Raw genomic sequence first — 26,898 nt, 5'->3', positions numbered from 1 at the left:
CTTGATAATTAAAACACTGAATTTTCCCTAATCACAGATCAGATGTTAAAAAAAAAAAGTACTAGAAAGCTCTCACGGAGTCGTGAGGTCCCCTCTAAAGGGGACACTTAAAATTATTTGCGCTTGGGAGGAAGGCCTGTCTCTGTCCTCACATCTCTGGCATGGCAAGAACAAAGCGGGTGTGGGGACCAGCGAGGGAGGGAGGGAGGGGACCGAGCCTCCCCCTGCCGGGCTGTGTGAACCGGGCCGGGTCTTGTCTCTCCCTAGGAGGATGTTTCCCACCATCCGGGTGTCCTTTTCAGGCGTGGATCCCGAGGCCAAGTACATCGTCCTGATGGACATCGTGCCCGTGGACAACAAGAGGTACCGCTACGCCTACCACCGCTCCTCCTGGCTGGTGGCCGGCAAGGCCGACCCCCCGCTGCCCGCCAGGTTCGTGCCTCTGGATCTTTTGCTCAGACGAGATAGGTGCGGGTTAACGGTGCTGCCAGTTGTCTCTGGCTTGTGGGGCTCTCAGGCGGGTCTGTTTTTAAAGCCGCTGGTTCTGCCAAGAGTGTCCCAAGCCTGGACAGTCCAGGATTGGCCACGCAGAATGTGGGCTAGCCTCCCCCAGAGACAGCTGATACTCTGAGAAGGCATTGTCCCTTATCTTACCTTTCATTATAATTTACTTCCAAGAAAAGGATCCCTCTCTCTCTCCCTCTGTGTATATATGCACACACACACACACACGTACATGTGATTTCTGATTAACTTCTTAAAACCAGACTTAATAAACCTATTGATAAAATAATTGCCCTAAAATCCTTTTCAGAAGCAGGTGTTTTGAGTAAGTGCTCACTAGTAGTAAAATGTGTTAACCATTATCTGCAGATAGTAGACATCATTTTGGTAAAATTGCATTGTTTTTGACCAGTAAAGGGCTCAGAGATTTTAAATAAGAAATGCAAACTTTGTTCCCCTCCATTTGGTAGTAGATGAGTGTAATTCAGCAATATAGTGTTCTTTCATGTGCTGTATTACTGTCATACATACTTACTTTGTGGGATCCATTGGTAGTGTTTTTCCAGGAGTGCCCTGTTTGAAAAATCACTTGAAAACCTTTAAACCTTCATCGTTGCTGCTTTGCTGAAATGCGTGTCCTGGGGCAGGTGGGAAGAGCTTGTGTTTGTGAATGATAACAGTCAGAGTTACAGGGATCTACAGGAATGTTTTAATTCAAAACAAAGAATATGCACTACTTTACATTCCAGGTTTTAACCTGAGTTTCGTAGCTTGAAAGTTATTTGTGACTATGTGCTTTTATGACATTGAAAGTTCATGTTAGAGCTAAGGGTTTATTTAAAAGTATAGATTTGGGAGCTTGGAAGTGATGCCTGGTTCACGGCCAGTGTGTGCTCAGGAGTCAGTCCAGGCACAGGATCAGCGCGGCTGATGCACACCCGTCCGCTGGAATAGTCCGCCTGGTTAATAGCTGACCACTTTCTCGAGCATACAGTCTGCTGAGTGCGCTGGGCGAGAAATGAAAAGCAGCTTCTCAGAACTTTCCATTTTCACAAAGATGAGGAAGGGCGCCTTCCTGGCCGTTCTAAATGAGTCTATTAAATAGGACGCAGGAATAAAATGCTTCTAAAGGATTGCTGCTCATTGAAAAAAAAAAAGAAAAAGCCAGATTTCCCAGCTTACAATGGCCACTAAAATGAATGAAAGTGACATTCTGTATGATTTACTGTTAATTAGTGAATTTACTATTTTATTGAACTTCCTTTTAAACTTTTCAATATTGTTTTGAATCAGAGGGGGAGAGATTTTAGCAGATTCTTAACCATTTTTGTAAGCAAATTCTTTCCTTTTCCCAGTCCTTTCCCTAGGAACTTAATCACTCTGATTTAACATACATTTTCTCCTTATCTGAAGGTATGGAGGGGGGTGGTGCAGGCGGGCAGGACTTTGGAAATATGACATGTCTTGTTTATGTTACTAATCTGTCTGGTTGGAGAAGGACAGCGTGGACCAATCCACTCTCCTGACTGAAGCATGTTTAAGCTATTGCTGGAATTTTAAATCCCTGGGGGACTGGAGAGGGGTGGGGCTTCCTGTATGTGTTTTCATTCATCCTAGTTTAGCTTATTTATATTGATACTAGATAAAAATGTTTATTGCATGAGATAGAAATATTCTAGATAATTTAAGTAACTATTCATGATTATTATTAAAATAGTTTGCTGTATTTTCTATGTGCACAAAGGAAAGGGGAAGAACTTGGGAGGTGAGAATTGTTGGACTGATGATGGAAATTCCTCGTGGTTTTAGGTCTCTGGAGTATTTTTACCTCAGACTGAAGCTTGTTGGTCGTTGCTAACCACAAGAAATCATGCTCAAAATATCATTTGATCATAATTACGATCAAGACATCATTTGTGATCTAGAGTAATGTTACATTTTCACATAGGATATTTCCATTTAAAATGATATAAAATAAGTTAACTTTCATTAATGTGATTTCATGTGGTAAATGTGATACTTAAAAAGGGAGCATTTCATCAACTTCTGACTTCAGTTATTTTGACCTTCTTGGAGGGAGTGGTACTGAGCAGTAAAGCAGGTGTATCCATAAAATTACAGCCTTGAAGAAGGAAACATAAAAACTGTTGTGGCTGTGCTGCCAAAGAATAATTCAAAGGCAATTCTGAGCACTCCTCTTAGAGACAAGGAGGCAAACAGGCAGACAGGCACCTGAAGCCTTTGCAGTTGTTTTGTGCTTCTGGTAAGAATCTTCAGTGCTGTCAGTCTTTCCTGCGCTTGCCCCGGTGTGCATGTGTGCAGCACGTGTGCGCGTGTGCGCGTGCTGTGTGTTTCAGCATGGGTGTCTGATTCTCCTGTTCTCGATCCTCTCGGTAACCATGGCACAGACCCCTTGTGTTTTACATGAATATTTCCAGGAAAGATTTTGTAACTGTTTCTTTCACTCCAAAATCTGTTTATTTTTAGTTATAAGGATCTTGTATAAAATTTAGATACAAATAATTTGTTGAGTGGATAAATAAATTGGCCCCATTAAAACAAGCATTTCACTTCTTCCTCGTTGGTATGTAATCTCTCTCAGACTTCAGAGAGATTTATATCAAGAAGATACCAGGCTCTCTCTCTCTCCTGTTCTCTCTCTCTCTCTCGACACCCCCCTCTTCTTTCTTCTTCACCCCTTCCCTCCGGCCTGTTGGATTTCCCTGTCAATAAACCCTTTCCCTTAAAAAATTAAAAGATACCAGGACTGGGATTTACAAAGAATTGTTCTTAGGGTGATAGTGGCAGGTAACCAATGGCATAGCAACAGATAGATAAATGAGGGATACATTTTTCCCATCAAAGCCTTTTTTTTAAAAAAAAAATTATTTAAACAGAGTAATACACACACACACACCCAGACAGACACATAAAGAAAGAGGGAGAGAGAGACAGAGGGATGGAGAGAGCGAGCTTCCTTCCTCTAGTTTACTCTCTGAAAATCAACAATACCCTGGACTATGCCAGGATGAAGCCAGGATCTGGGAGCTTCATCCTGGTCTCCCATGTAGGTTGCAGGGGCCCAAGTACTTGGGTCATGTTCTGCTACTTTCCCAGGTGTATTAGCAGTAAACTGGATCAGAAGTGGAGCAGCCGGGACTTGAACTCACACTCTGATATGGGACACTGGTGTCACAAGCTGCAGCTTATCCTGGCTGTGCCAGCTCTGATACCACTTATTTGTTTATTTAAGCTATTTACTAATAAAAAAGCCAAATAACTGGAAGCTCATCCAGCTGCTTTAGCTCCCATTTAGCGAGCACATGAACAGCTTTCAGGACCAGGAGCAGCAGCAACTCTCTCAGTTCTGATTTGTGGACCACAAGAAATTACCCAAGTCACTGAACTAAAATTTCTCTGCTTTATATTTCCAAATAACATACACTTTAAATCGAGTCACTTTTTAATTTAAATAAAATGAGCTCTCTAAAATTGTTTCCTCTTTTAAATTCTTCATTTTCATTGCTTATTATTGATGGCTATAACAGGAACTCGTTCTGTGGTTCGTATCACCTTGTCTTTGTTTTTGGGAATACTTACAACGATAAGATTTTGTATTTGATTGAAGCAGACTAGTAACTTATCATATAAATGGAATAAAAACCCCACTTTTAAAAAATGGCTCTCTTAGCAGGTGGTGAATAATTTATTAAATATTATTCCTTCCTTTTAGATCATTGGTGCATGAAGAAATCTATTAGGTGTTTGGGGGTTATTTTGATATTGCTGTATTAATACATACGAGGTAAATGGAACCAGTGAAATCTGTCATTTCTGTGTTTTCACGTGTTTCTTTAGAACCCCCTAGAGACATAATTTTCAAAGCTCTCAATAGACTTCTCTCACACTTTCCTTAGGCTCTATGTGCACCCCGATTCCCCCTTCACTGGTGAGCAGCTACTCAAACAGATGGTGTCTTTCGAGAAGGTGAAACTCACCAACAATGAACTGGATCAGCATGGCCATGTAAGTCTGGTTCCCTGGCCCGGGCAGGATTCCTGGCTTGTGACGGAAAAGTCACACAAGGCTTCCTCTCCCTCAGTCCCTTTGTCTTGTCCCCATGCACTTTCCACCCTTCCGTCTCTGAGTCACTCTATGAGAGCATCTGTTTGTTCTACTCTTGTCAAGACGTCATTTAGGTGATCTTGGACTATCTTAAAATTTACTGTATATGAATGAAATGGATCCTTTTCATCTGATTCTTGTTTATAGCCTTTGCTTATACTCCTGTTGACCTCTTTTTGCATTTTATTTGTTGAACTTTTTATTTAGTGGAGCATTAAGCCTTTGACTATAAATTAAAATATGTTATCTCAAAAAAATACATAAAAAATTTAAAAAGAGGTATTTACAGGTTTGCTCTGTGTCATCTTCATGCGGTGGAGGCAGGGATTTTTGCACCATGGATTTCCCAAGACTTCTGCAACTGCCTTTGTACCTGAGCCAACCAAACAGAGGGAGTCTGCATTTTTGGAAGCTGCTGAATTAGATGCTTGAGTTAAATATCTACTTTCTGTCAGTGGTCTACCAGATGCCACAGAATAAAAGAAATGAGCTAAGATCTCCTTTGAGGGTTTCCCAGATGTGTGCTAGAGAACACATTCACATGAAATGCAATAGCACAAAAGGGATTTAATATCCAAATAAGCTTGGTAAAGTGCTGTTTAATAACTAGTATTTCATATTTATCCTATCCTCCTTTGTGGAGAGTAGCACAATATTAAAGTACAGAGAAGTCCTGTAGTTGAAAACAAGGTGAATTTGACCTTGTGTCAATAAGGAGTTCTATTAAATTTGGAAAAAGAGAAATTAAAACTCTGAGTTCTTGCCAGTAGTTCATAGAAGAAATACTCTTTGATCAGAGCTCTTTCATATTATATAAGATTCCTTTTGTTGAAAAATATTTATTTTCATTCTTATTTGAAAGGCAGAAAGACAGAAAGATGGAGAGATTTTCTATATACTGGATCATTACCCAAGTGCTTGCAAAAGCCAGGCGGTCCAAACTCACTCCAGGTCTCCCACGTGAGTGGCAAGTACCCAAATATGTGAGCCATCATCTGTCACCTCCTAGGATATACATTAGCAGGGAGGCGGATCAGAAGCAGAATAGCTGGTACTAGAACCAGACACGTTGCTGTGAGATGCAGGCATCCCAAGCAGCTTCTAAACCACAGTGCTAAGCACTCAGATAAGATTCCTATCTGATGGGGCCATTGCTGTGCGCAGGGGGTTAAAGCCCTGACCTGAGGTGCCGGCATCCCATATGGATGCTGGTTTGAGTCCCAGCTGCTCCTCTTCTGATCCAGCTCTCTGCTATGACCTGGGAAAGCAGTGGAAGATGGCCCAAGTCCTTGGGCCCCTGCACCTACATGGGAGACTTGGAGGAAGCTCCTCCTTCCCAGCTTTGGATCAGCGCAGCTCCAGCCGTTGCGGCCATCTGGGGAGTGGACCAGAGGATGACCTCTCTCTCTGTCTCTACCTCTGTCTGTCTCAACCTCTCTCTGTAACTCTGTCTTTCAAATAAATAAAAATAAAATCTTAAAAAAAAAAAAGATTCCTATCTGAGGCACTGTCTGGGATGTGATTCCACACTCTTCAATAGAAATTCATAGAAAAATACAGTTTAAATTTTAAACTAAAAAAAAAAAAAAAACTTTAGAAAGACTTGAATACTTCTTTTGGATAAGAATAATTTCCTTTTTGCCTCCATTGCCAGAAAGGCCATGGGTATTTTTGTGTTTGTGTTCATGGCTTACATATTCTTCTATGATTATTGTCTCTCTTATCCCCTTTCTTATCAGGCCTGTGCTACCTAGAGGAAGTGTTTCAAAAACCTTCCTGAAAGATGATGTTTTTAAGTGGATAATAATTTGGAGAGTTACATGGTTGGGATATTCAAAGTAACTTAATAGATTTTTGTTCTTTTATGTATTAGAAAAGATAATTGATCATTATCATTAAGGAGGTTGGCACAGTTGTCCTTTTATTTCTTTGTAAGATTTTCTACTCATGGACTTTTTTTGAACTTAAACTTTATAAAGTATCTGAATAATTTTTATAGGTCAAGGATCATTCTTAATGCTGTTCATATTAAAATTTCTTGAGCTCCAACTGAAATCATGGTTCTGGTAATTTTTCATACATTATTTTAGAAGTATTTTTTCAGTCTTTCCAGAAAGACTTGACTTCATTTTGAGATCTGCTGTCCAGAATGGAAATGTTTTTCTTGTAGCATCAGCCTTGTGGGTTGGGACAGCACTAAACTGGATTCCAGGATCGCTGAGTTCTATGCTGATGATGCCAAGATCAGACCTTGACGAGTTTTTTTAGTGTCACAACTTTTATGATTCAATGGAACCCAGAATTAATTTGTTCTGAAAATTGTGAAGAAAAGATTTTTAGAAGTTGAATCAGCTCAGAAGCAGCACCTCTTCACAGATGCATTTTCATTTTATACCAGGAAAATGTCTTGTTCCCAGGAACTCACTTTTTTTTGTTTGTTTTGTTTGTTTGTTTGTTTGTTTTGTTTTTTTGAGCGTTGTCATTTTCTTTCATTTTATTTTTTTTTTAACTTTTATTTAATGAATATAAATTTCCAAAGTACAGCTTATGGGTTACAATGGCTTCCCCCTCCCTTCTCACTTGTTTAGTGAAGCAGAGGCCTCTGCATGTTCTTAGCCCCTCAGGGCTTGAAGAGGGCCGGGCCAAGGGCTGACACTCAGAGGTCTGAGTGCTTCTAGCAGCCTTCCCCAAAGGAAATTCACCTTGCGGTGCTGGGCGTAGGGTGGGGGAGACTGTTCAAAGCCTAGTTTTTATTTTTTTCCTTTTCATTTTGATGTGTGTATGTGGGTGGGTATGGGTGTAATTTGAAAATTCTTCCTATCTTAGGAGAACATAAAATGAATAGTAATTGTTTTTCTAAGTGTTAGGAAGCAAACATTTACTTTTGTTGTTTTGAGTTTATTCCAGTGTTATGACTGAACATTGATTTTTTAAAGATTCATTTATTTATTTATTTGAAAGTCAGAGAGAAGGAGAGGCGGGGGGGTGGAGGGGTGGGAGGGTCTTAAATCTGCTGGTTCATTCCCCAAATGGCTGCAACTACTGGAGCTGCATCAGTCTGAAGCCAGGAGCCAGGAGCTTCTTCTGGGTCTCCCATGTGGGTGCAGGGACCCAAGGACTTGGGCCATCCTCCACTGCTTTCCCAGGCCATAGCAGAGAGCTGTATTGGTAGTGGAGCAGCCGGAACTCAAACTGGCACCTAGATGGGATGCAGGCACTGCAGGTGGCGGCTTTACCTGCTATGCCACAGTGCCGGCCCCTGAACATTGATATTTTGAACCAACTTGGAATGAATTCATGATACAAAGAGATGATGTTATCATTCTTAAAAAGTTCTTTCAACTTATTTGAGTCTCACTTGTTTACATTTTTTCCTGCTGTTGTTTGGGATCAGTAAAAGGTGACATGTTCAAAATTCAGTCCCAGTTAATGCCCTGTACCTTTTAGTTGGCTTCCAGGTCAGAACAGAAAGATTGGTCATACATCAGTTGTCTCATGGAACTAGGACGTCCTCTGCTTCCGTGTTCATAGACGCACTGATCCACCAAGTCTGTGTAAGCTGAGAAAGCTAGGGAGACATCACTTGGGATCCTGGCAGCAGCTGCCAGGACCCAGTGCCTGGGGCCTGTGCACTGGTTGTGGGATGCCAGCTGAGAGCCGGGCCCCCTGCTGGGCCCTTGCCAGAGGAGGGAAGCGCTGAGTCCTCTTGTTTCAGAAAACATCCCTGATTTTGCAGACTTAGGTCTCCTGTCTGGGTGGATCAGGGAAGATGTGGGAAACTTTTTATATCTGAATGTGAATTTTGCCACTCACATTTAACAGTGACAAATTTTTCTGTTTTACTTACAAGATACATGAAAACACTGTCTCTTGGCTTTGTTAACCAGGGCTTGTTTATGATTTCCGAGTACTTTTATTAGTTACAGCTTGGAAAAATCAGCATTTCCAGTCCCACCCACACCCTCCCACTCATACACACATCCAGATGATTCAAGTTCAGTTTTGTAAGTAGATATTAGAAATCAGGGAAGAAGTCATAAATAATAATAAACTTCACATTTCCTGAGGGCTAACTATTTCTGATGTGCTTTACAAGGGTTACTTACTCTAATCCTCTCTCTGGTCCTACGAGGTTAGTACTGTTTCACATTTGAGAAAATTAGAGGGTGGAGAGATGAGATCATGTGGCCCCAGATTAAAGAGGTAGCGAGGGGCAGATATGGACTTCTAACCCAGATCTGTGTAGTACCACACTGCTTTTCTGAATTGTTGAATTTTATCCCCTCCCATAAATAGCAGTTTGGTTTCCTAGAATGTATTTTAGAAAATTTAGACATGCATCCTTTGGTGTGTGTAGACTAACAACAAAAATCTTTTAATGTGTTTATTTATTTAAAGTTTATTTACTTGAAAGGCAGAATAACAGAGAGAGATGAAGAGAGAAAGAGAGGAGAGAGAGAGAGAGAAAAAGAGAGAGAGAGAGAGAGAAAGAGAGAGAGAGAGAGAGAGAGAGAGAGATTAATCCTTTCCGTCTGCTAGTTCACTCCCCAAATGCCTGCAATATCCAGGAATAGGCCAGGCTGAATGCAGGAGCCAGGAGCTCCAACTGGGTCTCATACATCGGTCGTAGGAACCTGGGTACTTGTGCCATCACCTGCTACCTTCCAGGTGTGTTAGCAGGAAGCTGGCTTGGAAATAGAGGCAAAAATTCCACTCCACTGAGATAAGTGATCCCAAGCAGCAGCTTACTCCACTGCTTCGCAACACCTTCCCCAACAAAAATAGTTTAATGACTTCATTTTGAAAAATAAAGCTTTTGCTCCTGATGGCGCCCCTGTCCCTCCCGCCTGCCCATCCCTTTAGAAAGGACACTTGAAACAGCGTGTGGTACTTGCAGTTGTTTTGGTAAAATGTGATTAGCAGTGATGACTCTGCAGTGACTTGCCTTATGAATGGAAAGAATAAATCCCACTCTTAAAGTTGAACTTGAAATAATGAATGTTATGTTTTTTTCTTCACTTCACTGTATTTGGACCAGTGTTGCAGTAAGTACGTAAAATTCAGGACCTCTCCTGTCTTTCCTGTAGATAATTCTGAACTCAATGCATAAATACCAGCCACGGGTGCACATCATTAAGAAGAAAGACCACACAGCCTCATTGCTCAACCTGAAGTCTGAAGAATTTAGAACATTCATCTTTCCAGAGACAGTTTTTACAGCAGTCACCGCCTACCAAAACCAACTAGTGAGTATGCCGTTCACAGTTGCTGCTGTGTAATAAAGGATTTAGGCGGTTCTTGTATTTCCTCGGGAGAGAAGAGATATGCCAGTACTCAAAATGGAAGTTCACTTTTTAAAAAATATTTATTTATTAATTTGAAAGGCATAGTTATAGAAAGAGAAGGAGAGAGAGAGAGAGGGAGGGAGAGAGAAGGAGAGAGAGAGAAAGAAAGAGAGAGAAAGAGAGAGAGAGAGAGATCTTCCATCTGCTGGTTCACTCCCCAAACGGCTGCATGACCAGGGCAGGGCTGGGCCGAGGACAGGAGCCACACTGTCCAGGTCTCCCATCAGGGTGCAGGGGCCCATGTACTTGGGCTGTCTTCTGCTGCTTTCCCAGATGCTTTAGTGGGGAGCTGGATCAGAAGTGGAGCAATGGAGACCTGAACTGGTGTCCATATGGGATGCTGGCATTGAAGCTGGCAGCTTAACCCACTGCGCCACAATGCCAGCCCCTGGAAGTTCACTTTGTAGAGAACCACTGAGTGCCAGCCTGGCACCTGCAAGGGGATGCCGAGAGACCACGCATTTGATCATCGTTCTTGGGATCGACATACTCTAGGTCAGGTGGATTGAGAACCTGTCCCAATCTGCTGTCTCCAATTTTCTCTAGAGAACGTCCTGCCTCCCTTTCCTCCTCCTGCTGGTCTACATGACCCTACTCTCTTTGCTTCATAATATTTAAAGGTTCAAATTTTCCTCTAAATCAAGCACACATATTCTAGCCGACAGCCCAAACTACTGATACCTCACCTTTTGTGAGGTGTATTCAGGTATAATTTGGGATAAGGTAATTCTGATAAAATGGTTTTAAGTATCTCTTTTAGGTTAAAAACTGCAGTATGTAAGCAGATATGCGTTTAGTGAACATCAAGATCTCTAATTTAAGATGCTGAGTGATGTTTCCTATTGGTGCATATCCCATTACGAAATTGGCTCACTTCTTCACCCGTAAGGCTTAGTCCCACTTGGTACATGTTTCTCAAGGTCCTGCTAAGTGCCCGGCACGGATAGGCACTTCTGCAAGTGATTGACAAGCTTGTGGCGACACTGACTGTAAAAGTGAGAAAGCTGGGGCTAGGAGAGGGTTAGTGACCCTCTGTAGCGAGGAAGGACGGCACGAGACTCCTGTAGATTCATGTCGGTAAAGCAAACTCACGTTCTCAGTTCACTTGACACATCTGGCTGCTCAGAGCCTCCCCACATCTTTGTTCCTTGCCTTTGCTTCATTAGTTGTGCACGGTCAGGCCTGTTGCTCTACTCTTGTCTTGATGTTATGTTTTGGGTTTTGGGTGATGAACCGTTAGCTGCTACCTGATACGGGGCTCAGCGTCTGTCATGGGATTGCTAGGCAGAGGAGGTAGCCGGCAGAGTCCAGCAGGGGAAGTAAGATGAAGCTGAAACGCAAACAAGGAAATGGAAATGGAGAGAAGGGATGTGAGCAGACAAGCGGGTGCGTAGGGCTTGAGCACCTGCAGTTTCTGTGCACGTTGGAGTGGATTTCATTTCACCCGTGTGGCTGCTGTTCTCCTTGCCTTTAGACTAGGGCTAAGAACTGGGCCGGTCAGTGTAGGGGTTGCCACGAAGCGTGTGGGAGCGTGTCTCTGGGAGCTGGAAGGCGCTCTGTAAATACTGGCCAGGCGTGAGGTCGCTGTTGGGCTCTCTCAGGAGTGTCAGATGGGGACTTGTCACCCCTTAGGTTTTCACATTCTGGTCTGTTTTTTAATAGGATCAATGAAGGCTCGAGTGTTATCACGCTAATTGTTTTACAATAAAAGCAGAGTATTTCAACTTTTGAGTTGTCTCCAAGATGACAACACAAGAGTGAAAACTTTCAGAGAAGGCCCAAGCTAAAAAATTTGGGTATGGATTGAAAGGCACAAGGCCTGAAACACCAATGCTTTTCTTTTATTTTTTTTTTAAGTTTTTTTAATTTATAGACATGGAAGATATGTATTTGCTCTTATCATTTTTGTTTATTTGCTTTTTTATTTTTAAATTTTTTTAAAAAGATTTATTTATTTGAAAAGCAGGATAATAGAGAGGCAGAGAGAGGGAGGGAGAGAGAGAGAGGTCTTCCATCCTCTGGTTCACTCCCCAGATGGCCGCAATGGCTGGAGCTGTGCCGATCTGAAGCCAGGAGCCAGGAGCTTCTTCTGGGTCTCCCACATGGATGCAGGGGCCAAGGACTTGGGCCGTCTTCTGCTTTCCCAGGCCATAGCAGAGAGCTGAATTGGAAGTGGAGCAGCCGGAACTCGAACCAGCACCCACATAGGTTGCTGGCACTGCTGGCGGAGGCTTTACCCACCTCATCACAGTGCCAGTCCCACCAATGCTTTTCTTTGAAAATCTGCCAACAATGCAATTTGAGGGCACATGAAATGTAGATGTTACAGGTTCAGAAACAATTCTTAAAACATTCTTTTTTTAATTCTTTATTTATCTATTTATTTGAGAAACGGAGTTACAGAGAGAGAGGGAGACAGAAAGAAAGGTTTTCCATCTGCTCATTCACTCCCCAAATGGCTGCAACAGCCGGAGCTGGGCCAACCCGAAGCCAGGAACCCAGAGCTCCATCAGGGTCTCCCACATGGGTGGCAAGGGCCTGAGCACTTGGGCCATCTTCCACTGCCTTCCTGGGTGCATTAGCAGGGAGCTGACGCTCTGGTATAGGGTGCTGGTGTCACAGGAGTCAGCTTAGCTTATTGTGCTACAATGCCAGCCCAAAGATTTTCTTTTTCTTTAGTGAAAATTATAGAGGCAAAACCTTTCCTTTATACCAAAATATTAAACATGATAAAGTGAAGCCCCTGTACTCTTCTCCCAGATTCAGCAATTAACATTTTGCCATATTTGTTTTATCTCTATTTCTTTCTCCCTCTCTGTATTTCTTTCTCCCTTTCTCTGAATTATTTAAAGCTAAATTGCCTGTCTCAAGATACTTTGTTTTGAAGACTTCTTGCTGGTATATCTTGACAATGAGGGCATTATTTTCATTTTTGTAGCCAGTGCATGTTTATCACAGCTAAGAAAGTTAGTAAGAATTATTCCTTAATATCATTTAGTACTGAGTGCAATTAGAATTTTCAGGATGGACCAATAATGGCTTTTATAATCTTTTCTCTGTCTCTGAAAAAAAATCTAACTAAAGTTCATGATTTTGATTTATTATTATTGTTATTTTTTAGAATTGTTATATTTTTCTTAGTTTTTAAAAGACTTATTTTATTTACTTGAAAGGCAGAGTGACAGACAGAGATGGAGAAGAGAGATCTTCCATCTGTTGGTTCACTCCCCAAATGGTCACCATGGTCAAGCGAGGAGCCAGGAACTACATCCTGGCTTCCCATGTGGGTGGTAGGAGACCAAGTACTTGGGTCATCTGCTGCTGCTTTCCCAGGCACATTGGCAGGAAGCTGGATCCAAAGTGGAGCAGCAGGGACTAGAACCAGCACCCCGATACAGGGTGCCAATGTTGCAAGAGGCAGCTTAATCTGCCGTGCCACAGCACTGGCCCCCTGACATTATTTTTAATTTAAAAATCTTTCCACATTTTCCTTACTAATTCTGAACCTAACCCCCTGAAAGAGACATCATGAGCCCCATTTTGTACATGAAGAAACTGAGGTTAAAACATTCACCATAGGCCCGGCGCTGTGGTGTAATGGGTAAAGCCACCGCTTGCAGTGCTGGCATCCCATATGGGCGCTGGTTCGAGACCCAGCTGCTCCACTTCTAGTCCAGCTCTCTGCTATGGCCTGGGAAAGCAGTGGAAGATTGCTCAAGTCTTTGGCCCCTGCATCCATGTGGGAGACCCAGAAGAAGCTCCTGGCTCCTGGCTTCAGATCAGCACAGCTCCGGCCATTGCGGCCATCTGGGGAGTGAACCAGCGGATGGAAGATCTCTCTCTCTCTCTCTCTCTCTCTCTCTCTCTCTCTCTCTCTCCCTCTCTTCTCTCTGTGTAACTGTGACTTTCAAGTAAAATAAATAAATCTTAAAAAAAAAAAAACCATTCACCACAGGTCGTAAATTTGATAGCAAAACCATCATGAGGTTTTGATCTTTTGGATCTTAATTCCCCATTGAGGTGGCATTGGGATGTAGCCACTGGCAGTGTCAAGAGTTTGAAAACTGAGTCAGAAAACACTGCTAAGTTAAAATAGGTTAAGATGCTATAAATGCAGATCACAGCACCAATTGCCCTTCTTCCTAATATTTAATTCTCATTGATGTTCAGATGGACTGCAAATCCAGCCACATATACTCAGCTATCTTTTGTCGCATCCTAAAGTATAAAGGTTAACATGATTAGTTTGTCATTGCTGAACAACCCAAAATGGAAGTGTCCGAATGCAGGATTAATTTCCTTCATAGACTTGCTGTGTCTGAGTATATTCCTGTACAACCGTCTTTAAAACCATAGTCCCCAGCACCAAGCCACACATAAATTTGAAATCCCATTCGTGGTGAAGGTTTGATTTGGTATAATAATATGCCAGTTTGGTACATGGCTTATACTTCAGTGGACCAATCAAAATTCATATAGCAGATGCTCAGTGAGCATGATTGAGATGAATAACTCAATTTGGGGTTAGCATTTTCATTAGTCCTATGTCATTTTCTAAAGTTATCGCTGATGGTTTTTAGGCCTCTCTGCATTCACTGCTTTTTCACCACTATCCCAAGTTTGCATATTGATTTTACCATGGTCAATATATAATGAAATAAACATAAGAAATAAAGTAGATATATACTAAGTCTGTTTTAAATGTTAGAATTTTTCCATGCATTAAGAGCAAAGAGGGAAAATAAAAGAAAGATTTAAAAGTTCACATTTAGGACCACTTTCATATCTCTTAAATTTTGGGTAGGATCATTATTTTTATGTCTATTAGCATACAAATAAAAGTTACTGATAGAATTTATGAAAAATTTCTCTTTGTGGCTGGCAGCTTTTTTTCTAGGTAAGGAAAATGGGATTTTTTTTGGTCATTTTTCTCTCTAGTTTTTTCAAGGGAATGATTACATTTCTTCACATTATTAGATAAAAGCTAAATACATTACACTTTCAACAAACTATTTTATAATTTAAGATTTAAAGGTCATGTGTTGTTTTTGAGCAGGCAAACCCTTGCTGTTAGGGTTGAAGTGTAGGTCAGGTTTCGTTTTTAAATGCCTTTGGTCAGATCTTTTGCTGATAATTGGAGAAATGGTCTCCGAGGGCCAATTTCACCTTGTGGCTGGATTCAGAGTTCAGAGACGTCACGGGGAGTAATGACCATCGCAAAAGGTCCCTCCTCTTTGGCATGTCTGCCTTCCAGTTATGCATATGTTTACTTACAGGTAATGGAAATGTTGAAAGAATGAATTTTCTGGTTAGGAGATGCATTCTGCTCCATATTAGTGAGATAATACATGAAAAAACAGGCTGCAGTCTGGCTGGAATCAGTCGGTGATTTGGCTGTATGTAGACACACGATAAGCTGCAGGATTTCATGAATGTACACTGTTTTTACTTAACACTTTCTCTTCACCGAGTGAGAAAGATTTCTGCTCCTCAAAATTATTTTTGAATTATGAAGAAGACATACCTCTGGATTTTCTGTAGACGATGATATTTGGTAGTTGGTTTTTTTGGATACCTCTTTCAGTTTTACCTTTGACGAAAGTGATCTTGTTCAATAGTGTCGGGCTGCAGGCATCCTGTGGTCAGGAGTGAATGAAGTTGTGTCCCAAGGAAACAAAGCAATGTTGATCAGTCAGCTCCTTTCTCTCAGCTACTCTCGAGTGTGTGGCTTTTTCAGTTATCCAAATTTCCGAGACAGGTATAGGGACACTTCTAGAGATGAATATTTTTCTATACAATTATAGATTTTTATTTAAATATCTGTGGAAGGGATCTATGATTGACTTTAAAAATCGGAGTGTGACTACCTAGAATGTTAAAATATTGCTGTTTAAGATTATTTTATCGTGACATTAGGAAACAATGAAATGCTTTCACATAGTCTGAAATTGTATTTTTGACTACTTGCTCTTGAACTAACCCTCAACAAACTCTTGTGGGTACCCCAACAGATTCAGCATGTAGTGCTATTCCATTGAGTACAGTGGTCTCATTAACACGTTTCACCCATGGTCCCTGTGATGTTAACTCATGCTCCCTGAAACCTGCTCAGGAATGTCATCTTAACCCAGAGCCCCTGTACAGTTTCAGTCATAATAGGTACATTTAGCTTTTCGCCTTCTAACTTCCAAGAACAATTATTTGCCATGAAATTAAATTAAATGGGGCATAGAGAAGATAAATACCTGGCAATTATCTTGAACTATTTTTCTAATTGGTGCACTGAAATGAAACCATTATTATAGTTGAGAAGCCTCAGTGTGTGAGAACACCTTGTACTCTTCTTGCAACTTTTCTGTAATTTGAAATTGCATTAAAATGTAAAGAAAAAATTAAAATTGTTAACTTAGGGATTTGGAAAGGTGGATTTGTAAGATATTAGAAGTCCATAATTCTAAAAATGAAAGGAAATTCAAAACATCTGAAAATATTTGTGAAATTTGATTTGCTTCCTCATTCAAAATCAGCAGGAAATGTTAGATATAGCAACACATTGAACAACTCACATTTTGAGAGTATACATTCACTGTGGTTTTAGGGCAGTGAGAGATTTAAAAATAGTCACAGCCATAACATTTCTTGCAATAACCTTTACTTTTTGGATATGTAAAGAACAACAAATATGATTTTGCAAAATCCTTTTCAGGGACAAGCTATATCCAAAGTCCTTCTTGAACTGTAACAACAGATAGATAATATTTTCTTTCCTTTTACTGTGTAAAGTCCAAACCAAGCTTGGCATGCATGGTCTACTTCCAAACCAAGCTTGGATGGCTTTGAAAAAGACTTCTTCAAATATTAGATTTTCTTTCTTTTTTTTTTTTTAAGATTTATTTAGTTATTTGAAAGTCAGAGTTACACATAAAGAAAAGAAGAGATAGAGAGAGAGGTCTTCATCTGGTGGTTCACTCCTCAACTGGCCACAACGGCTGGAGCTGCACCCATCTGAAGCCAGGAACCAGGAGCTTCTTCTGGGTCCCCCACCCGGGTGCTGGGGCCCAAGGACTCGGGCCATCTTCTACTGCTCTCCTAGGCCATAGCAGAGAGCTGGATCAGAAATGGAGCAGCTGGGACTCAAACCAGCACCCATATGGGATGCCAGCACTGCAGGTGACAGTTTCCCACTATGCCATAGCGCTGGCCCCAGATTTAGGTTTTCTGTGTGTTATGTCATCTGATACTTGCTTTAGAACATTGTAACCATCGGTGAATCACTTCACTTCTCCAGCTCCTGAGTGTGCACCTTGAAGGAGACTCTACCTTTACTGTTCTGTCCCATAGTTTAGGTTGAAATTTTCACCTGGGTTTGATTCATCCTGATTGTCATTAGCCCTTCAGTGGATGTGGTACCAACCTCCTTATGGCTCTTAAACCCACTTCCCATTCTGGCATCCCTCTGCCTGCCCCATGGAATTTTAAGCTCCATTCAAGCAGAGCAGAGATCATGCATTCTCTGTCTTTGCACCAGCATCTAGCACAGTGCATTTGCAAGGTAGTCAATCCTTATTCCATATTTGGGGATGAATGACTGTGGAAGCGTGTTCACGAACTGTCATGCACTTTAGAAACTTAAAATATTTTAAATTAAAAGTTGTTCAGAAGAAATAGGCATAGCTACTGTCTTTGAGGGTTTTAAAACTTTGTTGGAATTTATAATCTTAGCACACAATGATGGTCTCAACTTTGAAAGATGTCCATAGCTTATTTCAAACAAATAAAAATTTTCTTCTTCTCCTTAAAAATTGACTATCAAAAGTAAGTCCTAGTGTGGGTGTGTGGCTGAGACAAACTTCAGAAAGCACTAGATGTGTTTAGGGAGGAGGTTCTCTACAGACTCTTGATGACCACATTTTAGAGGTACCCTCAGGGATTCCTGCATAGTTCTTTATAAAATACCTTTTATCATAATTTTTATTTATTTTATTTATTTGAAAGGGAAAATGAGAGAGATCTCCCCCATTCACAGGTTCATTCTCCAAAAGCCAACAACAGCCAGAGCTGGGCCAGGACAAAGTCAAGAGCCAAAAACTCTATCCAGGTCTCCCATGTGGGTGGCAGGAACCAAAGTACTTGAGACAGCACCTACAGGTTCCCAGAGTGTGCATCAGCAGGAATGTGGAATCCAGAGCGGTCCATCTGATTTCTTTCCCTGATTACCATTTTCTGTAACCAAGCTGAAAAATAAATCACCATTTTTTTTTTTTTTTTTTAGCTGCTCTGCAGTAAATGTTCATGGGCTAAATGTAAACATTCCTAAGGAATGCCCTTAACATTAATGTGATAAAATAGCCAATCTTAAACTTGTCATTGTTATCAATAGAGAAGAGCAGTCTTGGTGTCTAGGGTAGGGTGGGGACAAGGCAGATAGCTTCCCTGCAAATTATGCATTGGTATAGCCCACATTCAGAAAACTTAAAAAAAGAACCTTTCTTTTGTAAAGGAAAACTAAAGTTTTTAGGTATTAACAGTTTAAAATGAATTGTGAATGTACTCTGATCAGAGGAAAAGTTGCTTTTTGGCAAAATAGCATTCAAACTTTGTGTTATTTCATCTACTGCTTGCTTTGAAAGGTGAGGCCATGACTCAACCTAAAACTTCTTTTTCATTCAGAATATTTCATATGTGTGTCCCTGGAGGTTACTGGGGGTTCTCGTTTTGATACTAAAGAACTAGGACTCTCTTCAGGGTTCCTTGGATCTGAAGAAATTGCTGATTAGCTGTGCCTGGATCATACATTCTTGGTGCCTCAGTGTGATCCAGGGAGGGTTTAGACCAGATGGTCGCCAAGGTTCCTTTCAACTCTAACACTCAAAGATTTTCCACATTGAGTATCATCTAATCAGTATTTCTTTTTATTTTTTGCTTCATAACTTGATGAATTTTCCTCTGGTAGTGCTGTGCATATGATTTTTTGGATCTTTCTTCATTAATATTAGTACTATAAGCATTATGACTACCACAGCATAGACACTTATTAATTCATACTGTGATTCTTACTAGAAAGTATTTGTTTCCATATAAGCATAGAGTTCTATAAATAGCATTGTATTGAAGGATAACAAAAGATGAACCAATTTGATTCTAATTTAGTCAAATGGGAAGGGGAATAGGAACAAATGTATTTCATTTCATGTATATCATGGTTGTCAATATGGAATTGGACATAGGCTATTATTGGCTATTGAGTCTTTTAATCTGTTATGGTACGTGTTTGTGCCATAGTAATAAAATGTTGCCAAGTCAAAAGGAGACACACTCTTGATTTTATTTGCCATTCTCTGCCAATGGTAAAATTCTAGCCCATTCTCCCATTACGCTGTTGCCCCCTTCCCCAGCTGAGCCCCAGCCTCATTAATCTCTTAAATACTTCATACCCCAGTTCTTGTCTATCTTCTCTGAAAGGCCCCCATCCTTAATGTGTCTGTCCATTGATCACCTCAAACACCTCCCTCTCTTTGAGGCCCTCCCCACTGCACTTGGCTTTGATCTGTCCCTCCTGAAAATGTGTCTGGCACTTTCCAGCCTTGCCATGATACTGAGAGACATTAAGATATTCTGGTGAGGCCGGCGCCGCAGCTCACTAGGCTAATCCTCCGCCTTGCGGCGCCGGCACACCGGGTTCTAGTCCCGGTCAGGGCACCGATCCTGTCCCAGTTGCCCCTCTTCCAGGCCAGCTCTCTGCTGTGGCCCGGGAGTGCAGTGGAGGATGGCCCAAGTGCTTGGGCCCTGCACCCCATGGGAGACCAGGAGAAGCACCTGGCTCCTGCCATCGGATCAGCGCGGTGCGCCGGCCGCAGCGCGCTACCACGGCGGCCATTGGAGGGTGAACCAACGGCAAAAGGAAGACCTTTCTCTCTGTCTCTCTCTCACTATCCACTCTGCCTGTCAAAAAAAAAAAAAAAAAAAAAAAGATATTCTGGTGAAGCTACAAAAAAAAAAAAAAAAAAAAAAAGAGCAAAGTCTTTATTTCTGATTTTACTTCCTAGACATCAGAATTGATTTTGCTTTGTACCCATTCTTTTTGCAGATAACCAAGCTGAAAATAGACAGCAACCCTTTTGCCAAAGGATTCCGGGACTCCTCCAGGCTCACGGACATTGAGAGGTAATGAGGATTTCCTGTTGACTTTTTTTGTCCAAGTAAGATAAAGAGAAGAGGGAGTTTGTAGGAACACACTCCTTCTGACGCCAAGGAGCCGTCCCGTGTCTGCGCGTTGTCTCCGTTTCTCTGCTCCTTTCCCTCCAGTCTGATCTGGTAGATCTGCAGTGGCTGAAGGCCTGACGACTGCTTCAGGTATACTAGCATAGGCTCAGTTACTGGGGGATGCAGTTTCTTTAGCCAGAACAATTATCCCGCTAAAAATAGAGAGTAGAAAGTAGGACTTTGCTGTCATCAAGGCTGTAGTGTTCCTGAGGTTAAGCTTTGTGTCTCCATGAGTGGCTGTGTCTCTGCAAAGACACAGAAACTTGATGGCCATTGACCTCCCTCAGTGGCCAAGACAAAGAGTTTAAGGGTATCTTGGAGTCTTGAATCAAGAAGATAGAATTAAATTCAAGGCCACAGACTTTTTCCTATAGAGTAGACCATTTGTATCTAATAGGCATAGACATCAGGCCCCAGGACCATCTAAGAACACAAATGATAGCCATGTACCTGTAGCTTAGCCCACTTCTTTCTCAGAGTCACTCATGCAGTTTGAGACCAGCTGGGTGATGGGAAAAGTCTTTGTGGAGGCTCATATTATGAACGTCAAGAAGTGTGTTTTCCTGAGACTTCAACCTGATTGATATTTGTATTTCTTAAACACTTTCTATCCTTTTTGATGTGGCCTGACATCTTGATTGACAGGTGGGCTCTCCTCACCACCAGCCCTCTGGTTTACTTCACTCCCTGTCTTTGTGTGATTTCCCTACCAAGTGCCACACATTCCTGCCATCTACCACCTGCCACATGACGTCATCTCCTGATCTCAGCACTGGCACCCAAACCTGTCTTCACAACTCCAAATAAGGGATTACTACATGTTTTAGCAGCTTCTGCTTGTTTCTCATTCTTCCTACACTTTTGCCGTGGTGGGGTGGTGGTTTGATTGTCGAGAACAGATTCAGAAGCTTGGCGGGGAGACAGGGAAGCCAGCAGGAGTGGCTGAATGTTGGGTAGAAACCATGGGATCGGAGTGGGAAAGAATGATCAATGAGTTAGAGAGCTTGACAAGTAGTTGGGGGCATTGAGATCAAGTACAAAATGCAGAGAGAAGGTAAGCTGATAATTCTCCAATCAGGTGGCATGCGAGTAAGTAACACAGTGGTGTACATGGTATGGGGTGACAGGAGTCCATTTACAAAGTCCGTTTTGTTTAGGCACAAGACTTCCATTTTTTCTTTCTGAGTGATGGAAGCACCGATACAGTTTATGCAGCTGGGAATATTACAAGTGAACTTTCTCTTCTTTTCATGTAGGCGTCAAATAAGAAAGAACATAGGGACTCAATGGGGTAATAGTGATGTGTTTTCACAGTGTACTATATCTTGTGTCTCGGAGCCGAGGGTGGATGCTCCTCCGCTTGTTATGGGGTTACACACCAGAAACCCACCACAGGTTGAAGATACCATGACATTGAGGATGTGTTTCCTACACCTCCCTGTCATGGCTTCCCCACACAGCACACCATTAAGTGTTGGTTGTTCCTCTTGTGATCCTGGGACTGACCAGGAGCTGTGCTTGCTAACGCAGCCTGACGTCATCAGAGGGAGCTGTGCTCCTTGTCGCCAGCCTGGGAAAGGATCGAAATTGCAAACTCAAAGTACAGTTTCTACTGGATACATATCATGTTCAAACCATCATACGGTTAAAAAAGACACAGAAACATAAATGGAACCATTGTATTCGGGGACCATCTGTGTTGGGAGAAGAGGTCATGAGTTAGAGTCTCAGCTTTGCCTCTTGCTGAGTGAGTGATCCTCAGGAGCTCACCGGACCTTCTGCCTCTCCATCTAGGAAACAGAGAGCGTGGCCTTGCTCTCGTCAGAGCTTTGTTCTGAGAATCAAGCCATGTGACAATTATAAAAACACTTCGTAAATCTAAACGTGTAAAATCATTGTAACTTCCTCATTATGTTAGATGAGCACTCTATCAACAGTGTATGTGCATCTTAGTCTACTTTGAATAGTCTTAGCAGACCACTCCCAGAGTAAAAATAGCCCTGTAGCTCATATGTGCTCGTGTGATAGGAGAACCCAGTCCGCCTGCCCTTTAGGATAGTGGATTTGATAATGTGGACATATTTTCCACTTACTGAATAAGCATCCCAATGTGGGAGCGCTCACATGTGTGTGAAGCAAGGTTGCTTTCTATGGTCTAAGGGACAAGAGAGCATTCTTACACGACTAGCTGAAAGTTTGCAAGAGGACCTAAGTAGTGTGAAATTGGCAGAGGTTTTGGATTTCATTTCCAGGTATTTAAGTCTGATTTTTTCCTAAACAGCCTTTGGGGATGGGACAAATCAGATCAATTGATCTTTAGAGACCTGAAGAAATTAAATTAGTCTGGAGTCAGTTACTGCACTAAACCATCCCGTAATTGAATTGCTCCTTGTAACTGATTGAAAACAGCCCTATCTGTAACAATATAGGGAGCTTTTCTTTTTGAGAGATCTGAGAGAAAGACACATCTTTTTATGACATGATGACAGATATTGCACTTTCCTAACCTAATTGAATATGATGTTATAAATATGTGACCTTAATGATTTCAAGTTTCCTGTTGCTGATTTACAACTTACTGTGTGGGACACCCAAACAAAAATGCCATTGGGGTTGGGTCTGTTGGCCTGTCTCTCCAGCCTTACGGTTCTGGTTCTTTGTATACCTGCACAAGCTTTGGAATACTCATAAAGATCTGAAGATTTTTTCTTGCTCTAAGTTTTCTGGGTTCTGTTCAGATTCTTAACATCTCATGTACTTCCTCTCTGGCTTTACTTTTCAGGGACAGCTCATTAGCAAAAGTAGAAAGTCTTTTTCATTAGTTGCTTTGCACATATACCTGCCATGGCCAGCTGAGAGGCCAATCAAAAACCCAAAATGATGTCTTCATGTGACCTAATTTCTGGTTATTTAGACCATAGAAGGAATTATCTGCTCATTCCAGATAGTAACTAGCCCACAGTCAGTCTGTCAGTTGGCATTTTCTTTTGCTTTTGTCTTTTGTAGTACTTGTACAGTGTTGCTTTTGAGAAAGGAAACATAGCCAAGAGGGGTTTTCTTCAAAATTAAGGCCCTCCTATAGCTTTTTTTTTTAATTTTTACAAAAGGATTCATGCTTATTGCAGAAAAATTAAAAGATATAAGCAACAAAATGCATAAAAAGTAATGAAATCCGGGCCGGCGCCGCGGCTCACTAGGCTAATCCTCCGCCTGCGGTGCTGGCACCCCAGGTTCTAGTCCCGGTTGGGGCGCCGGATTCTGTCCTGGTTGCTCCTCTTCCAGGCCAGCTCTCTGCTGTGGCCCGGGAAGGCAGTGGAGGATGGCCCAGGTCCTTGGGCCCTGCACCCCATGGGAGACCAGGAGAAGCACCTGGCTCCTGGCTTCGGATTGGCGCAGCACACCTGCCGCACAACGCGCTGGCTGTAGCGGCCACTTGGGGGGTGAACCAATGGAAAAGGAAGATCTTTCTCTCTGTCTCTCTCACTGTCCACTCTGCCTGTCAAAAAAAAAAAAAAAAGCAATGAAATCCCATTCACCCATTTAAGAATATTCAGCACTGGATGTTCTATTACATTACCACTGCCCATTTTTTCAGTTAAATCTTTGATTCATACAATATATGTTTTAGTAGAAGATATGAAATGGACTTATTATTTTATATTTTTTATAAATGGCCCCAGCCATATATTTAATACTGTACTCATTTCCTACTTACTTATTATTTTCCCTTTATCACATAACAAATCCTTGTCTAACTAGTTCTTATGGTCTCTCTTTTTTAAAGAAACATTTTTGAGAGACAGAGAGAGTGCCCATTTGCTGGTTCATTCCACAAATGCCTGCAACAATCTCAGGCTAGGTGTCCAGACTGCGAGCTGTTAATCAGCCCAGGTCTCCTGTGGGAGCAGCAGGAACTCAGCCGCTTGAGCCATCACTGGCGCTTCCTAGCATCTGTGTTCCTAGGAAGCAGGAATTGGAAGTGGAGCTGGGCTTTGAACCCAGGTGCTCTGATACCGGACACAGGTGTCTCAGCTGCCAAAGCCTGCCCCTAACACCCTTGTACTGAGCTGTCAGAATCACATTGTTGTAATTTTCATAAACCAATAACATGAAATATCTGATATGCTTGAACATCCTTTTTACTTGTCATTTTCTAATTTTCTTGGTACTTATTACTATCTTTAAAATAATGTTGTCAGTTCTTCCAAAAATGTCTTTGGGATTTTGATTGGGCTTGTTTTGAATTTATACCATAACCAGAAGAGAAAATTCATATCTGAATAGAATTTGCTGTAAGGTACTGAGCCTTTCCTTCAGGAATATGACATCTTTGTCATTTTACTGAAATCTCCTCTTATTTAGAAGTTTTGGTATTTTTTTAAGATTTATTTATTTATTTTGAAAGAGCTAGAGAGAGAGGGAGAGACAGAAAGAGAGAGAGATCAGCCGGTGCCATGGCTTACTTGGCTAATCCTCTGCCTGCGGCACTGGCAACCCGGGTTCTAGTCCCGGTTGGGGCACCGATTCTAGTCCTGGTTGCTCCTATTCCAGTCCAGCTCTCTGCTGTGGCCCGGGAGTGCAGTGGATGATGGCCCAAGTGCTTGGGCCCTGCACCTACATGGGAGACCAGGAGGAAGCACCTGGCTCCTGGCTTCAGATCGGCACAGCACCAGCCATGGCGGCCATTAGGGGAGTGAACCAGCGGAGGGAAGACCTTTCTCTCTGTCTCTCTCTCACTGTCAGTGGAGGATGGCCCAAGTACTTGGGCCCTGCACCTACATGGGAGACCAGGAGGAAGCACCTGGTTCCTGGCTTCAGATCGGCACAGCACCAGCCATGGCGGCCATTAGGGGAGTGAACCAGTGGAGGGAAGACCTTTCTCTCTGTCTCTCTCTCACTGTCAGTGGAGGATGGCCCAAGTACTTGGGCCCTGCACCTACATGGGAGACCAGGAGGAAGCACCTGGCTCCTGGCTTCAGATCGGCACAGCACCAGCCATGGCGGCCATTAGGGGAGTGAACCAGTGGAGGGAAGACCTTTCTCTCTGTCTCTCTCTCACTGTCAGTGGAGGATGGCCCAAGTACTTGGGCCCTGCACCTACATGGGAGACCAGGAGGAAGCACCTGGCTCCTGGCTTCAGATCGGCGCAGCACCAGCCATGGCGGCCATTAGGGGAGTGAACCAGCGGAGGGAAGACCTTTCTCTCTGTCTCTCTCTCACTGTCTGTGACTCTGCCTATCAAATAAAAAAAAAAAAATGAGAGAGAGATCTTCCATCTGTTGGTTCACTCCCTAGATGCAACAGCCAATGCTGGGCCAGGCTGAATCTAAAAACCAGAAACTTCCTCTGGGTCTCCCTAAGGCCCAAATACGTGGGCCATCCTCCACTGCTTCTCCCGCCACAGCGCCAGCCCTAGTTTTGGTATTTTCAAGTTTGTAGGTCCTACACATTTTCTTAGACACAAGCCTAGTTAGGGTTATGGGTGCTGCACTGGCTAATGCAATAGCTACTGACCACAGATGGCTTAAATGTGGGTGGAAGGGAGAGAAAGAACTTTGGAGTGGATTTTTAAGACTCATTATAAAAAAAAAAAAAATGAAAAGATCTAAATAGCTTTACAGTGTTGATTAGCTAGTAAAAAATATTTTAGATTACTGGATTAAATTCGTATTTTTGTGTTTTTTTTTAACTTGGCAACTAGACAATTTAAAATTACATTTGTGGCTTACATTACATTTCTATTGGAAAATACTATACTGGAGGCCTTGGGAAGGGCCGGTTTTTATAAATATGGCTTTAAAGAAGAAATTTGCCTAGTTTAGTTTGTAAAAAGCTATTGATTTCTATATGTCACTGGCATTCTGCCATTTTACTGAGCTTACAAAATTGTTTTAATAATTTTCATTTTAGTCCCTTCAGTTTTCTAGTTAGATTGCTATATCATTTGCAAAAATGATGATTTTATTTCTTCTTTTCTAATAGGTATATCTTTAAAAATACTTTTTTCTTGGTTTATTACACTGACTAACATTTCCAGAACACTATTGAAAACTAATTATAGTTGGCATTTTTCTCTTGTTCTTGACTTATTAGGTATTTTTTTTTTTGTTGGCTGTTAGTTTCAGGTGGATGTTCCTTATTATATTATATGTAATACCCTCCTATGCCTAAATTAATATTTTGGTATTCTAAAACTAGTTATTTCATATTAACTTTTTAACATCTATTGAGATGATTTTAATTAGTTTTTCCTTTTCTTTTGAACCTGTTTATAGCTTTTTATTTTTTTAAAGATTATTTATTTGAAAGGCAAAATTACAGAGAGGCAGAAGCAGAGAGAGAGAGGGAGAGAGAGAAAGAGAGGGAGAGAAAGAGAGAAAGGTCCTCAATCCACTGCCTCACTCTCCAAATGGCCACAATGGCTAGAGCTCTGCTGATCCAAAGCCAAGAACCTGGAGCTTCTTCTGGGTCTCCCATGCGGGTGCAAGGCTCCAGGCACTTGGGCCATCTTCCACTGCTTTCCCAGGCCATTAACAGAGAGCTGGATTGGAAGTGGGGCAGTCAGGACTCAAGCCAGCGCCCATATGGGATGCTGACACTGCTAGTGGTTGCTTAACCTGATACGCCACAGTGCTGGCCCCTGCTTATGATTTTTGATGTA

The 26,898-nt window shown here is 41.9% G+C and overlaps 1 protein-coding gene across 1 annotated transcript in view; it reads left to right on the top strand.

Annotated features, from left to right (window-relative positions):
• The window catches only part of TBX20 (T-box transcription factor 20), a 58,524-nt gene that overhangs the window by 4,407 nt on the left and 27,219 nt on the right, over positions 1 to 26,898 (top strand). Inside the window, exons 3-6 of the mRNA XM_062178913.1 lie at positions 268 to 432; positions 4,422 to 4,530; positions 9,717 to 9,875; positions 20,062 to 20,138. Coding sequence (XP_062034897.1) covers positions 268 to 432; positions 4,422 to 4,530; positions 9,717 to 9,875; positions 20,062 to 20,138 — 510 coding nt within the window. The remainder of the gene's footprint in view (positions 1 to 267; positions 433 to 4,421; positions 4,531 to 9,716; positions 9,876 to 20,061; positions 20,139 to 26,898) is intronic.

Source organism: Lepus europaeus, chromosome 20, assembly GCF_033115175.1.
Source record: "Lepus europaeus isolate LE1 chromosome 20, mLepTim1.pri, whole genome shotgun sequence".
In the NCBI taxonomy this organism is placed as follows: Eukaryota; Metazoa; Chordata; class Mammalia; order Lagomorpha; family Leporidae; genus Lepus; species Lepus europaeus.
This window is presented reverse-complemented; position numbering and strand designations above follow the sequence as displayed.